The following is an 18388-nucleotide window of genomic DNA, read 5'->3' as shown; positions in this document are numbered from 1 at the left end:
TGACTTTTCACTTGAGGAAAAATCCACCCACCACCTGCCTGCTGGCTGTTCGCCGCCACCCACCAGACCAGTCAGCCTCAGCCAGGTCAGGCTGTTCTGGTGCCACAGCGGCCTCTGGTAGGCAAAAGGCAGAACTGCAGGCCATTTTCTGCAGAAAAAAAAATTCAAGGATTCTGTGCATGCTGCAAACGTCACCTAACGGCAGTGGGCACAACGTGAGACAAGCGGTGTGGGGGGCGTCTTGGCAGGGGACAGAGCAGATCAGGGCTACTCCCTCAAGGTGAACTTTGGGCAGGAGGAGTGTAGCAGAAAAAAATCATGACACCATATTGATGATGAAAACATTTTTGCACCGATTCTTTCTCTCCTGTGGTGTCCAGTGGTCTCCCCCCTTTTCCTGCAGCTGCTGCCTGAAACAAGAGCCTGTTTCAAGCAATGACAGTAGCAGCAGCAAAATGGGGGAGCCCACTGGGTGCTGCAGGAGAGTCCTAACATTGAAATGGGAGCTTGACCACTTCTGGTGATGAACCAGTGCTCCCCAAACCCCATTGAAATCACCGCAACACACTCCAGACTCAGATGTTGTAAATCATCACTATGCATGTGCCACGGGGGCAGTGAAGAAGAATGCGCCATGGCTGCTATAGATTGTCTCTGTTCACATCATACTCGTGAGTGACACACACACAAATATATAAAAATATGTGGGCTTGCTACTTTGGTGGGGCAGTGCCCCAACCCCGTCTCCACAAGAGCTGCCACTGGTTCTTTTTCAGTAAACCATATGCTTTCCATCTGAACGTCTTTTATTTTAATGTAAGGAAAACAAGAAACCAAGAAGGAACAAAAATAAAGTCTCCATGAGTCTGGGTTGTGGCTGGCAATTGAACGGAGGGACCTCCACAGCTAAAACTTGGACCTACTACAGTTTGAGCAAACAAAACATGCCTTGTAGGTTGGGCCCATAATAGACTCACATCCTCTATTGATTGGGTGAAGGATGGAGCATGTACTTCACACTGAACAATAAGTTACAAGAGCACAGTGTGTATGTCTCCTTTATAACCTGGTTCAGAAATTCAGAAACTCTGAGGACAAAATGGTTCCTGTCACTGAACACAAGCAAAAGTCTTAGAAAGCAAAGGCATAACAGTTACATCTGTACATACACCATGATCTCTTGGCAGCATGTCCAGTTTTAAAGTTTCAGGATTATTGTATAAAAGGGTTTGGCGGATGTACAGTCTGTAACTAGATTTTACAGAATTTTCCATTTCAGAATACCTCGCTGATTAGGGTGGGGAAAAGATCATTTTTATGATTAAAATGATGGTGTTGACCTTGATAGTTGAATTAGTTGGACTATATCGTTAGCATGCTGCCAAACAAACTTTGTTTCATCAAATACCATACTGGTGCTTTTACCCTTTACCCTTATGCTGCTTATCTAATCTAAGGGTGACATCCTGGTCCCATTGAGGTCAATGGTAAAACGCCTGCCTCTGGGTCTCCCAGCCTGGATTTTCTCATTTGTCTCTGCATTTTTGGGTCTTGATCCATCCATTAGAGTCAATGGGAAAGACTCCTGTTGACTTCCCCGGCCCATTGACTTCCATGGGTTTTGGATCAGGCCCTTAGATTGTAAATTATTAAAGAGAGGGGCAGTGTTTAATCTGCATGCCTTTTATGGCATCCAGAGCATGTTGCTGACACTTGTTATAATCAGCCGTGACTTGCCAAGATTGCAATTTTATGTATTACAATTGCAACACGTGCTGGGCATGAGCAGGAATAGTTACATTGGATCACCCTCCTTCCTGATCATAATACCTCTGCTCTAGACCTTTTGGTAAATGTGAACCATAGGGGGAGGGAGGCTGAGGTAGCCAATCGTTCTTTTAAAATTTCAGAAAAGGCACAAAGGGTGACTTCCCCGGGTCCCATTTAGGTCAATGGTAAAACTCCCATTGACTTCAATGAAGCCAGGGGTTACCCAGAATCCCTCTGTGATAGAGTTCAGGGGCCCTAGTGGACAAGGGGTTAACTTTGGCTCCCTTGCCCTTCCTCTGACACAGATTTCCATGGGTACGGTTGTAAGAGAATGACCAGTGAATAAGAAACCACTAGATAAAAGCTGTGATTTGCTCTCCCATTTCCCATAGCTATGTCCTTTACAAATGAGATCCATAGCCACCAGACGTTGCTAGGGACAATCCTAAACAAACTGGAGCGCTGGTGGTACCTGCGTCTGAGCTGCCAAAAGAAGGCTTGTGTTATGCAAAGATGATTGGCTGACTCAGCTGGGTAATGAACAGACTGATTACCTGAGCTGCCTGGAATGAGACAGGGCCTCTGTGGGCTTAAGTGCAATTTATGAGCTCTCAGGGCCAGCTCTAGGGTGACCATATGTCCTGATTTTATAGGGACAGTCCCGATTGTTGGTGCTTTTTCTTATATAGGCATCTATTACCCCCCACCCCCTGTCCCGATTTTTCACACTTGCTACCTGGTCACCCTAGCCGGCTCCAGGGTTTTGGCCTCCCCAAGCAGCCAAAACAAAAAACAAACAAACAAACAAACAAACAAAAGTTAGACAAGTTTATGGAGGGAATGGTTTAATGGTAAAACATATTAGCTGAGGAATACCAAGCAATGCTAGGCAAACAGTATAATGGCTAACAAGGGTCAGGCTGGAGACTCTTGCCTACATGCTCGGGGTCTTACTGATCGCCATATTTGGGGTCGGGAAGGAATTTTCCTCCAGGGTAGATTGGCTGAGGCCTGGAGGTTTTTCGCCTTCCTCCGCAGCATGGGGCAGGGATCTCTAGCAGGAGGGTTCTCTGCCAATTGAAGTCACTAAGACACAGGATTTGAGGACTTCATCAGCAGAGTCAAGGAAAGGATAGGGACGGTTTTGTGGCCTGCAGCATGCAGGGGGTCAGACCAGATGATCATAATGGTCCCTTCTGACCTTAAAGTCTATGAGTCTATGAGTAAAAGCCGCGATCGCGATCATGATCTGCGGCGGCAATTCGGCGGGAGGTCCTTCACTCCCAGGCGGAGTGAGGGACCGTCCGACGAATTGCCGCCGAATACCTGGACGTGCTGCCCCTCTCCGGAGCGGCCGCCCCAAGCACCTGCTTGAGAAGCTGGTGCCTGGAGCCAGCCCTGCTTGTGCTGGTCTGGGTGATGCACCATGAATGAGGGTAGGTATTCCAGTGCAGCCTAGCCAAACCATTTTGCATATGTAATTTCTTTTCTCTTTAAAAACTACAAAATTCCCTTTAACTGCCTCTCCCCACCCCATATATTTAGAAGATGTTACGTTTCTATGGTTAAGCACTTGAGTCATGTAGTGCTAAAGTTAAGATTGCATGTGCAACCATAGCTGTGTTATCCTGGACATCTGCTCTGCAATTAGAACTAGTACAAAAAAATTCCATCAACAACTTTTTTTTCATGGAAAATTGGATTTTGACTAAACAAAGTTTTTCAGACATGTCTGTTTTCCTATTTAAAAAAACCAAAGACCTCCACCAGCAACAACCCCAGAAACCCAGAAGCCAAAAATTTTCAGCTGAAACATTTTCAGTTTTTAGATGAAAATATTTTGGTTTGGGGTGAAAATCTTCAATTGTTGGTAGCTGAAAACAGAACAGTTTTCAGTCTGGGGTTTCCTACTGTTTGACAAAAAATCAAAATTTCCTGCAAGGAAAAAAAAAATTCCCACAAGTCCTAACTGCAACACAGTCTTTAATTACCTAATCCCATGCTATCCCTCACAATAACATACCATTTTTCTATGAACTGATTATATGTGTCTTATTGTTACATGGCTGAGTCCGAGCTCTTGTGTCAGTCACTGCGGATATTGTATTTAAATACTTGTTAATAATAGCATTGAGATGTGACAGCTTATTTCAACAACCCCTTAAACATCCTCAAAGGTGTGACCTTCCTTCACTATATTAGGGTATGTCTACACTACGAAATTAGGTCAAATTTATAGAAGCCGGTTTTATAGAAATCGGTTGTATACAGCCGATTGTGTGTGTCCCCACATAAAATGCTCTAAGTGCATGAAGTCGGCGGACCGCGTCCACAGTACCGAGGCTAGTGTTGACTTCCGGAGCGATGCACTATGGGTAGCTATCCCACAGTTCCCGCAGTCTCCGCCGCCCATTGGAATTCTGGGTTGAGATCCCAATGCCTGAATGATGCAAAACAGTGTTGTGGGGGGTTCTGGGTACATGTCGTCAGGCACCTCCCCTCCGTCAGAGCAACGGCAGACAATCGATTCGCGCCTTTTTACCTGGGTTACCTGTGCAGACAACATACCACGCCAAGCATGGAGCCCGCTCAGCTCACCGTCACCATATGTCCTCTTGGTGCCGGCAGACGTGGTACTGCATTGCTACACAGCAGCAGCTAATTGCCTTTTGGCAGTAGACGGTGCAGTTTGACTGGTAGCCTTCATCGGCGATCTGGGTGCTGGCAGACGTGGGGCTGGCAAACGTGGGGCTGCATTGCACACAACAGCAGCCCCTTGCCTTTTGGTAGAAGATGGTATATTACGACTGGTATCCGTCATCATCGTACTGCAGTGGCTGTCAATCATGGGCACCTGGGTAGTCTCAACGATGATGGCTATCAGTCGTAGTATGCTATTTTCTGCCAAGTGCCCAGTACTTTCTGCCAAGCACCCAGAAGATGCCGAGGGCTATCAGTCATGCTGCACTATCGTCTGCCAGCTTAAGATGTAAAAAATAGATTTGCTCTGTATTCATTTGCTTCCCCCTCCCTCCGTGAAATCAACGGCCTGCTAAACCCAGGGTTTTGAGTTCAATCTTGGGGGGGGGGGGGCATTCTGTGTGACAGTTGTTTGTATTTCTCCCTGATGCACAGCCACTTTTGTTGATTTTAATTCCCTGTACCTGTACGCCATGTCGTCACTCGCCCCTCCCTTCCTCCCTCCATCCGTCAGATACTAGTTTTGCACCTTTTTTCAGAACAGACGCCATAGCACTGGGATCATGGAGCCCGCTCAGATCACCGCGGCAATTATGAGCATTATGAACACCACGCGCATTGTCCTGGAGTATATGCAGAGCCAGGACATGCCAAAGCAAAACCAGGACCAGCCGAGGAATTGATTGCAGCGCGGTGATGAGGGTGATGAGGAAATTGATATGGACATAGACCTCTCACAAAGTACAGGCTCCAGCAATGTGCAAATCATGGTGTTACTGGGGCAGGTTCATGCCGTGGAACGCCGATTCTGGGCCCGGGAAACAAGCACAGACTGGTGGGACCTCATCGTGCTGTAGGTGTGGGACGATTCCCAGTGGCTGCGAAACTTTCGCATGCGTAAGGGCACTTTAATGGAACTTTGTGACTTGCTTTTCCCTGCCCTGAAGCGCCAGAATACCAGGATGAGAGCAGCCCTCACAGTTGAGAAGCGAGTGGCGATAGCCCTGTGGAAGCTTGCAACGCCAGACAGCTACCGGTCAGTCGGGAATCAATTTGGAATGGGCAAATCTACTGTGGGTGCTGCTGTGATCCAAGTTGCCAGGACAATGAAAGACCTGGTGATATCAAGGGTAGTGACTCTGGGAAATGTGCAGGCCATAGTGGATGGCTTTGCTGCAATGGGATTCCCAAACTGTGGTGGGGCGATAGACGGAACCCATATCCCTATGTTGGCACCGGAGCACCAAGCCACCGAGTACATAAACCGCAAGGGGTACTTTTCAATGCTGCTGCAAGTCCTGGTGGATCACAAGGGACGTTTCACCCACATCAACATGGGATGGCCAGGAAAGGTACATGATGCTCGTGTCTTCAGGCACTCTGGTCTGTTTCGAAAGCTGGAGGAAGAGACTTTCTTTCCGGACCAGAAAATAACCGTTGGGGATGTTGAAATGCCTACAACATCCTTGGGGACCCAGCCTACCCCTTAATGCCATGGCTCATGAAGCCGTACACAGGCAGCCTGGACAGTAGTCAGGACCTGTTCAACTACAGGCTGAGCAAGTGCCGAATGGTGGTGGAATGTGCATTTGGAGATAAAAGCGCGCTGGCCCAGCTTATTGACTCGCTCAGACTTCAGCGAAAAGAATATCCCCATTGTTATTGCTACTTGCTGTGCGCTCCACAATATCTGTGAGAGTGAGGGGGAGACATTTATGGCAGGGTGGGAGGTTGAGGCACATCGCCTGGCCGCTGATTACGCGCAGCCAGACACCAGGGCAGTTAGAAGAGCACAGCAGGCGCAGTGCACATCAGAGAAGCTTTGAAAACAAGTTTTGTGACTGGCCAGGCTACGGTGTGAAACTTCTGTTTGTTTCTCCTTGATGAACCCTCCGCCCCACCCCCCCACCCGGTTCACTCTACTTCCCTGTAAACCAACCAACCCACCCTCCCCTCCCCCTTCGAGCACCACTTGCAGAGGCAATAAAGTCATTGTTACTTCACATTCATGCATTCTTTATTAATTCATCACACAACTAGAGGGATAGTTGCCAAGGTAGCCCGGGATGGGTGGGGGAGGAGGGAAGGAAAAGGACACACTGCAGTTTAAAACTTTAACTCTTATTGAAGGCCAGCCTTCTGATGCTTGGGAAATCATCTGGGGTGGAGTGACTGGGTGGCCGGAGGCCCCCCCACTGTGTTCTTGGGCGTCTGGGTGAGGAGGCTATGGAACTTGGGGAGGAGGGCTGTTGGTTACACAGGGGCTGTAGCGGCGGTCTCTGCTCCTGCTGCCTTTCCTGCAGCTCAACCATACGCTGGAGCATATCAGTTTGATGCTCCAGCAGCCGGAGCATCGACTCTTGCCTTCTGTCTGCAAGCTGACACCACCTATCATCTTCAGCCCGCCACTTGCTCTGTTCATCCCGCGATTCAGCCCGCCACCTCTCCTCTCGTTCATACTGTGCTTTTCTGTAGTCTGACATTGACTGCCTCCACACATTCTGCTGTGCTCTTTAAGCGTGGGAGGACATCTGGAGCTCCGTGAACATGTCATCCCGAGTCCGCCGTTTTCTCCTTCTAATCTTCACTAGCCTCTGTGAAGGAGAAACATTTGCAGCTGGTGGAGGAGAAGGGAGAGGTGGTTAAAAAAGACACATTTTAGAGAACAATGGGTACACTCTTTCACGTTAATTTTTGCTATTCACATTACACAGCACATGTGCTTTCGTTACAAGGTCGCATTTTTCCTCTTATATTGAGGGCCTGCCGGTTTGGTATGAGAGATCACTCACGCAATGCCAGGCAACAGATTTTGGCTTGCAAGCAGCCATGGTAAGCCACAGTCTTTTGGCTTTTTTCACCTTCTTAACATGTGGGAATAGTTTCAAACAGTAGCGCCCTCATTTCCCATACCAAGCACCCGTTGGGTTGGCCATTTAAAATGGGTTTGCAATGTAAAAGGAGGGGCTGCGGTTCCCGGGTTAACATGCAGCACAAACCCAACTAACCCCCCTCCCCCCCACACACCCAATTCTCTGGGATGATCACTTCACCCATCCCCCCCACCGTGTGGCTAACAGCGGGGAACATTTCTGGTCAGCCGAGCAGGAACGGGCATCTCTGAATGTCCCCTTAATAAAATCACCCCATTTCAACCAGGTGACTGTGAATGATATCACTCTCCTGAGGATAACAAAGAGCGATAAGGAATGGATGTTGTCTGCATGCCAGCAAACACCAGGACCATACGCTGCCATGCTTTGTTATGCAATGATTCCAGACTACGTGCTACTGGCCTGGCGTGGTAAAGTGTCCTACCATGGCAGACGGGAAAAGGCAGCCCTCCCCAGAAACCTTTTGCAAAGGCTCTGGGAGTACATGAAGGAGAGCTTTCTGGAGATGTCCCTGGAGGATTTCTGCTCCATCCCCATACATGTTAACAGACTTTTCCAGTAGCTGTACTGGCTGCAATTGCCAGGGCAAATTAATCATTAATCATTAAACATGCTTGCTTTTAAACCATGTGTAATATTTACAAAGGTACACTCACCAGAGGTCTCCAGTGTGCCCTCAGGGTCTGGGAGCACGCCTTGGGTGAGTTCGGGGGTTACTGGCTCCAGGTCCAGGGTGATAAACATATCCTGGCTGTTGGGGAAACCGGTTTCTCCGCTTCCTTGCTGCTGTGAGCTATCCACATTATCTTCATCCTCCTCTTCCTCGTACCCCGAACCCTCTTCCCTGTGTGTTTCTCCAGTGAAGGAGTCATAGTACACAGTTGGGGTAGTGGTGGCTGCACCCCCTAGCATCGCATGCAGCTCCGCGTAGAAGCGGCATGTTTGCGGCTGTGCCCCGGACCTTCCGTTTGCCTCTCTGGCTTTGTGGTAGGCTTGCCTTAGCTCCTTAATTTTCATGCGGCACTGCTGTGCGTCCCTGTTATGGCCTCTGTCCTTCATGGCCTTGGAGATCTTTTCTAATATTTTGCCATTTCTTTTACTGCTATGGAGTTCAGCTAGCACTGATTCATCTCCCCATATGGCGAGCAGATCCCGTACCTCCCGTTCGGTCCATGCTGGAGCTCTTTTGCGATCCTGGGACTCCATCGCGGTTACCTGTGCTGATGAGCTCTGCGTGGTCACCTGTGCTCTCCACGCTGGGCAAACAGGAAATGAAATTCAAACGTTTGCGGGGCTTTTCCTGTCTACCTGGTCAGTGCATCTGAGTTGAGAGTGCTGTCCAGAGCGGTCACAATGAAGCACTGTGGGATAGCTCCCGGAGGCCAATAACGTCGAATTCCGTCCACACTACCCCAATTCCGACCCGCTAAGGCTGATTTTATCGCTAATCCCCTCGTCGGAGGTGGAGTAAAGAAACCGGTTTAAAGGGCCCCTTAAGTCGAAAGAAAGGGCTTCGTCGTGTGAACGTGTCCAGGCTTAATTCGATTTAACGCTGCTAAAGTCAACCTAAACTCGTAGTGTAGACCAGGCCTTAGAAAGGCTTAATTACAGAGCTTGCTCAGACACTTTGAAGATAGGAAGTGCTTGTTAATTTGACTTGTGCTACAAATCAGTGCAGAAAGATGAGCATTTAGACAACATTAAGGTTGTAAGATCAAGCACACAAAAGTTAACACCATGATTGCTAGGATGACCCCAAGTAGAACATGCAAAAAGAACAGGAGTACTTGTGGCACCTTAGAGATTAATATCTCCTCAATATTTATTCCACTCTGTATGCATCCGAAGAAGTGGGCTGTAGTCCACGAAAGCTTATGCTCTAATAAATTTGTTAGTCTCTAAGGTGCCACAAGTACTCCTGTTCTTTTTGCGGATACAGACTAACACGGCTGCTACTCTGAAAAGTAGAACATGTGCAGCTTCCTCTCCAGCCACTGGTTTCACCTTGCACAGGATACAAGCTCTCCTGGCTTAGCTGCAGAACTGTATGCAGTGTTGTTGTAGCCATGTTGGTCCCAGGATATCAGCGAGACAAGGTCTGTGTGAGGTAATATCTTTTAATGGTGTGATGGGGTGTCCACCCCACACAAGATCTGAAGGGGTTAAGGTGGCTAGGTAGGCCAATTAATTGCCCAGGCTGCACCTGGAAGAGAAGCCAGGGAGCAGGGATTAATCATATGTGACTCAGGTAGACAGGAACAGAGAGGGCCTGTATAAAGCCCAGGAGCTGAGAGCAGAAAGCAACTGTAGGGAAGTAGACTGTAGTCATTCTCAGTAAGAAGGGAGGTCTGTTTGGTATTATAGAGGCAGGTAGCCTACAGTTTACTCTCTGGGAGGAAGGAGTTGTGCAGCTGGCAAACCCAGAGAGGGAGGTGAGCCAGAAGGTACAAAACACTTTCAAAAGATGCGTCTGTGGCTTAAATTCATAACTTTGTGAGACACTAAGGGCTTGTCTACACTGGCACTTTACAGCGCTGCAACTTTCTCGCTCAGGGGTGTGAAAAAACACCTCCCTGAGCGCTGTAAGTTTCAGTGCTATAAAGCACCAGTGTAAACAGTGCTGCAGTGCTGGGAGCTACTCCCCTCGTGGAGGTGGTTGCACTGCGATCACACAAGCCGCAGCAGCGCTTTAGCGCTGCCAGTGTAGATTAGCCCTAAAAATCATGGTCTTCATAAAGGCACTGGATTTATGGCTTATTACCACAATCAGTAGCCAATTGACCTTCCTTTTTGTCCTATGACTACAGGGTGTTAATGGGCCACTCCACCTTGAATGGTCCCTTAGATTAGAACATGTGCTAACTACTTGTGCTAAACTATCTGTTTGATCTTGTGTTTAGCTGTGATGCTATTAGTACCTTCCCCTGGCAGGGAGAGGATGTTAGCCAAAGGAGTTCTCTGAGACTGTGGGGCCTGTTTCTGTTCCTCTCTCTGTTCAGGTATCCAGGCAGATTTCAGAGTAGCAGCCGTGTTAGTCTGTATCCGCAAAAAGAACAGGAGTACTTGTGGCACCTTAGAGACTAACAAATTTATTAGAACATCTAATAAATTTGTTAGTCTCTAAGGTGCCACAAGTACTCCTGTTCTTTATCCAGGCAGAGTTCCTCTGGACCATGTCTGCTGGCTCCCTTGACAGCTTCGAGGAGCAGTGGGTGCTGTCTGAGGTTCTCTGCAGTGTCCCTTTCAGGTTCCTTATTTTTGACTCTTTGATCCTCACATCTGCCCTTGTTTTTTCTTCTGTTGTCCCCTGTATCTATTTGAGTCCCGGACTCAGTGGCTCCTCTCCTTAGGCTGGGCAAGGGGCTGTTAGCCATGGGGGGTGGGATGGAGTGCGCTTGTATCCACCCACTTCCCAGAACCCAACAGGACAGGAAGAATAGCTCTGTGTAATTTAGAAGCTTATGTCTCTCACCAACAGAAGTTGGACCAATATAAGATATTACCTCACCCACCTTGTCTCTGCAGAAATTGTACATTCTTTAAACCAGTGTGCACCTAATAATGCATTTAAAGGTTCTGACCTAGATAGGTCTAAATGGCCTGGAACTTGCCTACCAGAGACAGTATGTCTTCCTATGCCATACTACCACAGTTATGATCATAGAATATCAGGGTGAGAAGGGACCTCAGAAGGTCATCTAGTCCAACCCCCTTCTCAAAGCAGGACCAATCCCCAGACAGATTTTTGCCCCAGATCCCTAAATGGCCCCCTTAAGGATTGAACTCACAACCCTGGGTTTAGCAAGCCAATGTGCAAACCACTGAGTTAACCCTCCCCCCAAAACTTTTAGTGAAGTTACCAGGGGAATGCACACCCTACCATTATAAAAGAGGGGGGATAGTGGCAGGGCACTCAGGACTCTGGAACTTGCTCTCTCTCCCTTGATCTGAAATAGCCTGATTAAGTTGGTGATCTTCCTGGCATGCTGCAATAGCCCGGCTGGCTCCAGGCACCAGCTTGTCAAGCAGGTGCTTGGGGCGGCCGCTCCGGAGAGGGGTGGCATGTCCAGGTATTCGGCAGCAATTTGGCGGATGGTCCCTCACTCCGCCTGGAAGCGAAGGACCTCCCGCCGAATTGCCGCCGCAGATCACAATCGCGGGTTTTTTGTTTGTTTGTGTTTTGTTTTGTTTTGGCTACTTGGGGCGGCCAAAACCCTGGAGCCGGCCCTGTGCAATAGACATCTGTTTGATAGGGTTTCTGGAGAGGGCTGAGGGATATTTCCCAGAATGATGAAGACATAGGCGCCCACTTCCTCTCCATGTGCGGCAGTGGAGGTGGGGACACCCCCCTCCTCCGCCCCAGGTCTGCCCCAACTCCACCCCTTCCTCCAAGCGTCCACCCCTGCCTAGCCTTTTCCTACCCCCCCTCCCCGAGCCCACCCTGTCCCCACTCCTCCCTCTCCCTCCCAACGCCTCCTGCACACCACAGAACAGCTGTTCTGTGGCATGCAGGGAGCGCTGGGAGGGAAGGGGAGGAATTGGTCGGCGAGGCCACTGGCGGGCAGGAAGCAATTTTGGGGAGGGGGGGGGCTTGGCTGCCTGTGGTTGCTAAGCACCCACTAATATTTTTCCGTGGGTGCTCCAGCCCTGGAGCATCCATTGAGTCAGCACCGATGGATGAAGGGGTCAAAACAAGTTTCTAAGTGTCTGTCTGGCAGAATCCTTGTTTGAACGCTGCTGGGGTTATGCTATACTATTTCTAAGGCAGCTAGAGCTATGTGTAGGCATCTTCATCATTTTTTAAATCTAAATAAGTAATTATGAGGACATTGACAATTTACAAATCTGTCTACACTTTTTATATCTAGTGTTGTTACAAATAACACCCAAGATCACTCTAACTGGAAGAGAGTAGAGAAGAAAAGGATATTTCTGTATTTATTAGTTTGTGCATTTGACAGCCCTTGGGGTAGTCAGTTTCATTGTTTCCTTGGTATAGTCAATTTCCCCTATTGCTTGTGTGTAAGGTTGCCACTGTGAGGTACAAAAAACTGGGCCATTTGGGATGATCCTGAGCCCCTAAAACTATACTGAGCACCCTTACAGATTTCCAGGGACAGTTACTTCAGAAAAGGGACAATCCTGGGAAAACCTGGACAGATGACAACCCTATTTTTGTGGGTTTTTCCAATTTAAAACAAACAAAAAAATATGTGCTTATGAAATATAGAAATCGGCAGGGGCAGTATCTGAAAATTGACAGTAGACCTTTTCCAAAATTCAATTTTTCAACTGAAAGTTTGTATCATAGCTTTGAATTTCAATAAAAGTGAAAAACTTGAACTAAATTTTCATGACTTTTATTCCAGAATTTTTTTTTACCAGTAGCCCTTTATCAAGCTGGGCAGGAATGCACACCACATTGTGTCTACGGCCCTGATCCTGCAAAGATTTATGCATATGCTTAACTTTAATGTAGTCCCAATGGGCCTGATTCTCCTTTACCTGAAGGATGCTTTACCCCATGCTAACAGTGTAAAAGAGCCTTAAACCAAGTGTAAATGTAATTTATTCCCATGTTAAGGCCCTTTTACAATGCCAGAGTGGAGTAAAATGGTCTTGGGGTAAATAAGTTATCAAGCCCATGAGTCTAATAGGACAACTCCTGCTCAATGTTAAAGACATTTTCTAATGCAATTTCTTGGTCTGAATTGCCTTTGTTCATTTCAAACAACTTTTTTTTCCAACCAAAATCATTAATCCTCAATGAGGGCTAATCCACGCCCAGTATCTAGCTTCAACTTTAAGTATCTAAAGGGATATTGCTCCAACTTCCTGCAAAAGAAATCACATGCAGCAAGAAATAAACCATGGGAAAATTTCAGTCCTCAAAGTGAATGTTTTGGAAATAACTCTTTTGCAAAATGAATCATTCCGGATGGCAGCAGGCACCTGCTCTAACATTGCCCTTTGATTTACATTAGATGTAATAATAAGATCTGAGGGAGAGATTTACAATTATGTAACACTAAGGTTGAAATATTATGCACTCAGAGGCCAGGGAATTTTTCTGCAGCTCAGCTAGGTTGTATGAACTTGTTGTGTGGTTCATCCTGAACTAACACTGTTGCAGTTTTATTTTATTGCAAGTCTTGCGATATTTGGTGTTTTTCTTAAAGCTCCAGCTCCTGGAGTCATGAGATTATGTTTTAATCTCAGGTTTCATGGGATGGGCTGGGGGAGAGGGGACACAAACCCCACCAAGTTTCTAGAAGTCGTTGCAGAGAACAGCTTGAAAACAGGAACCCTAAAGACTAAAAAAGGAGGCAAATAAAAAAACTCCTCATACAATTAGCTCGTACAAACTTTTACAGTCCCAATGCACCTCACAACGTGTTTCCCCTCATGTGGAACCCAGGTCAGTACCCAGCTGATGAAGAAAAGCTGTATGTATTGTTTGTCCCGATCAGGTGCCCAGATACTATTGTGTGAAAACAGTGATTGCAATATTAAATCCAAGGTATCTAGGGTAACCTGCCAATCAGTTGACACAAATATTACCTTTTTCAGCCAGAGGCTTCTGAGTTACAATAAAAATGATAGAAAACTTCTTAATGTTGTAAGGGATTCATTTAATGCAGAAAGGTTCCTCATCTGTCTCCCTATACTGCCCCAGGCACCCCCTCCCCCAACACACAGATGCATGCACCCTATTATAATTCTTACCTTGACTCTGGCTTGTTCTATAAACTCCAGGGGAGCTTTCCCAAACTCAAATGCAGCTCCCAACCAAGGGATCCAGCCACTAACGCAAGGTGGGGAATTTGGGTTTCTTGGCTGAAACAAAGCAAACTTGACCAGAAGAAGTCCCAGAACCAATGCCAACAGAACAGCCATAGTTACGTCCATTTTCCTGCACACTGACTGGGGAGCTGCTCCTCCTGCTACTTTAACTGATTGCTGCGGTTCCCAGCTTGAAAGATTGCCCAGGCTCAGTCCAGGACAGATGATAAGGCCTATCCGTCCTGTCAATGCCACTGGCTGATCACTGCCATGGAGACAAGATTCCAAGGCAAGAAACACAGCCGGGTTGTTCTGCCCACTGTGGAAGGGGGGGAGGGAATTGCTTTCTCATCAGTGGGTGAGAGATTTACAACAGTTTAAATTGGCTCAGATTGCAAATGTTTGTTGTTATCTATCTTCAAAGCAGGGGTTAGAAACTTATTTCAACAGCTGTGAGCTACTCAATCACAAATATATGCAAAGAAACTTCCTAACAAACCGGGTGTGTATGTGTATAACAAGTGGCTGAGGAACTACATTTCCCAGAAGCCTCATCTGCAGCACTCGGTGATGCTATTGCACAGAGTTAGCCTTGAGAGCAGCTTTCAGTGAGATTTGTAGTTGCACAAAGGTTCTGCTGATGCAGCTATTGGAGCTTTAGGAAAATAACCTTAGGGAACCGGACCCTGAGACCAAGAACGCCCATGAACTAGTGGCACAGAGGTTGCGAGGGAGTTGGGGGTTTATTATTTTTCTATTTAAACTAAATGATGTTCCAAGAATGTTGAGACTTCAAAGTGAAGTGCTCAGCAGTGAGGTTAAGGCAACCTGTCCAGCTTTAACTCTGCGCAAAGGCACGCCGAGCCCATTTTTAGTTACACAATCACAGACTTTTGACAGGAGAGAAGTTCCTATTAGTTCCGCAGCATTCCTGCCTCATTCAGTGTGCAAGTTGGATCTTGTGCAGTGAATGGGATACCTGGAGCTCTAGCATTAAAGCGACGTGTCGAGCTGGGTGAAATTTTTCTCTACAAGCAACTTTAATGCTAGAGCTCCAATCACTGCACAAGCTCCGACTTGCACACTGAATGAGGCAGATTTGGTGATACTGAAATGATTTGCAAATGTATGTCACATTTGATTGAAATGTTTTAAGTAGGGAAAAAAACTTTAAAAAAAACCTCTGAATAAATGAAAATACTTTGCTGCATTTCCAGCATTTCCTATATTACAAGTGCTTGACTTTGCAACCTAATAATGTGCCTTTAACACATAGTTTAATTATATTAAACTTGCGCCATAGCTAAGGTTGCAATAAAATTACTGTTTGAAGCCCAATTTTCATTTATTTTTATTGTTTTTGATGAATGAGTTGTACCCCTGCCTCATTCACTGCACCTGTTGCCCATGAAGCAGACCCTTGATGTACAAGTGGTCACTGGAGTCAATGGATACTGCACCTGACACATGATAGTGGTATTGTACTTTATTTCCTGATTCCTGTCACCTGACCTGAGTCAGGGTTACATCCCTGTGACACTCTGTATCTCAGGGGAACACCCTACACCCCCATGTTCATCCTCATAATACAATTGTGTGGGATCCAATGCAAAGTTTGTCATGTCTGGTGTCTTCAGAAGGCTCATGATGCACTGAGCATTATTGTTATAGTGATGTTATAGGTTGTAATTTCATGTATAGAGCTATGAGGCTGAAAATGTGTTCTCATGGCTTAAAACAAGCTCAGGCAAAACTCTCCAGGAACAGAGGGGCAGTTCACACCTCATCAGGGCATGTATGGGACAAATCCAGCCCAGCCTCACAGGAACAAAGGACATTGGCCTAGGAAGCAACAAAGGATCTGTTGGACTCTTGAGTGAGTCACTCCCTTTCCCTTGGTCAGTCAGGGACTACGATGAGGTAAAGTCAAGAAGGAAGAAAGAACATGATAAAAGGGAGAGAAATTTGCCATGCTCTTCTTCTCTCTCTTCCACCTCCGTCTACAGACATCATCACCAAGCGACTGAAGCGCTGATCAAAGGGGAGAGCCTGGCTGAAGAGCAACCAGCCAGCCTGTGGTGAGAAGCATCTACGTTTGGCAAGGGCACTGAAAGTGTTAGGATCAGCTTAGAATGCGTTTTGCTTTTATTTCATTTGACCAAATCCAACTTGTGCTGTGACTTAGAATCGCTTAAAACTTATCTTTTGTAGTTAATAAATTTGTTTGTTTATTCTACCTGAAACAGTGCATTTGGTTTGAAGTGTGTCAACTCCCCTTGGGATAACAAGCATATCAATTTCTTTGTTAAATTGACAAACTCATATAAGCTTGCAGTGTCCAGCGGGCATAACTGAACACTGCAAGACGGAGGTTCCTAGGGTTGTGTCTGGGACCGGAGATATTGGCTAGTGTCATTCGGTTGCACAATCCAAGCAGCTTGCATGCCAGAGGCTGTGTGTGAACAGCTCAGGAGTGGGGGTTCTCACAGCAGAGCAGGGTAAGGCTGGCTCCCAGAGTCAAGGATTGTAGTGATCTAGTAGATCACCAGAGCAGATAACACCAGGGGAACGTCGCAACCCCTTCCCCAGGGGAAGGTGCCACAGTATCAATGGTTACTATTTGACCTACCTCATTCACTGCTGAATCCAAAATTGTAGAGAGAGCTCTAAACTACTCTAAAACAACATAAATTAAGAATAAGTCCAATGGCTTCAGGGAATTTACTCCATATTTGTAATCTGATAATAGCCTTGCACTCATAAATTACATGTATTTTCTCATGCTGTGGTTAGGAATAGTGAAACTGTGTCTCTCAGGGCTTGTCTACACTTACAGGGAGATCGTCGAGCGGCAATTGATGCATCGGTGGTCGAAGACCCACTAAATCAACTGCGGATCACTCTCCTGTTGACTCCTGTACCCCACCAGATTGAGAAGTGTAGGGGGAGTCGACAGGAGACTGTCTACCATAGAGATTGTGTAGTGTGGATCCCGTGGTAAGTAGATCTAAGCTATGTTGATTTGAGTTGCACTATTCATGTAACTCAAATTCCATAGCTTAAATCAAATTTTCCCTGTAGTGTAGACAAGCCCTCAGTATTACCCATTCTAAATATTTTACTGAATCCTGCTTGATGAAATGATAGTAAAGACATGGGGGCTGTGGCATTCTCATGGGCTATTTTTTCTACTTATGCTTCCTCCTCTCCCCAAACACTCAAAAGTGAGGAAGTGCCAGAATTAAAGTTTTCTGTGCAAGCTTATTTCATCCCCCTTGTGCATATGCATAATAATACAACCTTTAATTCCATGTTCACATACATTTTTTCCATTGGACCACTGCCTCATTCAGTGCACAGGATGGATAGTACTCATGGAAAGGTATTTGAACCTGCTGTGAACATGTATCCCACACACCTCCTGGGTGTAGTGCTCGGTCCCCTCTAGTGGCACCGAGACCACTTAGAGATTAGTGAGTCTGCTACAGCCTTAGCTAAGGGCCACCTGGCTTTTAGCTCATGCAGTAGAGGCTCACACATTTAGCTGCAGATGTCCCCAGTGCGATCCTGCCCACCAACCACCTGGGTCAGTCAGTGTTAAAAACACTAAATTATTAATTTCCTGAGAGGCTTTTCTATTGCACTTATCATGGTCCTATCTGGTTAATAAGTATCTGTGATGCAGTGTCCACCCCACACAGGACTGGAAGGGGTTAAGATGGCCAGGTAGGCCTATTAACTCTACAGGCTGCACCTGGAAGGAGATTCAGGGAGCAAGGTGTTGACTGAAAGCAGGTTCAGCTATGCAGGAACAGGTGGGGCCTATCAAGCCAGGAAGCTGCCACAGATGGGCTGCTGCTGGGAAAGGGCAATCACTCCCTGCCCTGGGAAGAGGGAGGCATGCTGGGTGGCTGCTGAGATATGTAGGCTGTAGGCCCTCCCTGGGAGGAGGGTTTGGAGTTGGTACGCCCAGAGCCAGGAGTGGTAGCAAGCAGTCCAGGGAAGGAGCAGTAAGGGCTGGGCGAGGAAGCCTAGAACCAGGGCCGGCTCCAGCTTTTTTGCCACCCAAGCGGCGAAAAAAAAAAAAAGTGAAAAAAGAAAAACCCGATTGAGCTGCTGCCGAAGTGCTGCCGACGAGGACGAGATGGAGTGAAGGATCCGCCGTCGAACTGCCGCCGAAGACTGAGTTGCTGAAGGACCGGCCGGACGTGCCGTCCCAATAACGGACAGAGTGACGCCCC

The 18388-nt window shown here is 47.0% G+C and overlaps 1 protein-coding gene across 2 annotated transcripts in view; it reads right to left on the bottom strand.

Annotated features, from left to right (window-relative positions):
* LOC117875371 (24-hydroxycholesterol 7-alpha-hydroxylase-like) overlaps window positions 1–14513 on the bottom strand; it is a 54816-nt gene extending 40303 nt beyond the window's left edge. The window contains exon 1 of one of the 2 annotated variants that reach the window (XM_034766645.1): window positions 14091–14513. In XM_034766645.1, the coding sequence (XP_034622536.1) occupies window positions 14091–14273 (183 nt within the window). In that variant the 5' untranslated portion in view covers window positions 14274–14513. The remainder of the gene's footprint in view (window positions 1–14090) is intronic. The other variant, XM_034766644.1, reaches the window with a different exon arrangement.
* Between the last annotated feature and the right edge of the window lie 3875 nt (window positions 14514–18388).

This window comes from Trachemys scripta, chromosome 3 (assembly GCF_013100865.1).
Source record: "Trachemys scripta elegans isolate TJP31775 chromosome 3, CAS_Tse_1.0, whole genome shotgun sequence".
NCBI classification, from domain to species: domain Eukaryota; kingdom Metazoa; phylum Chordata; order Testudines; family Emydidae; genus Trachemys; species Trachemys scripta.
The sequence above is the reverse complement of the archived record's forward strand: the minus strand, read 5'-3'. Positions and strand labels throughout refer to the sequence as shown.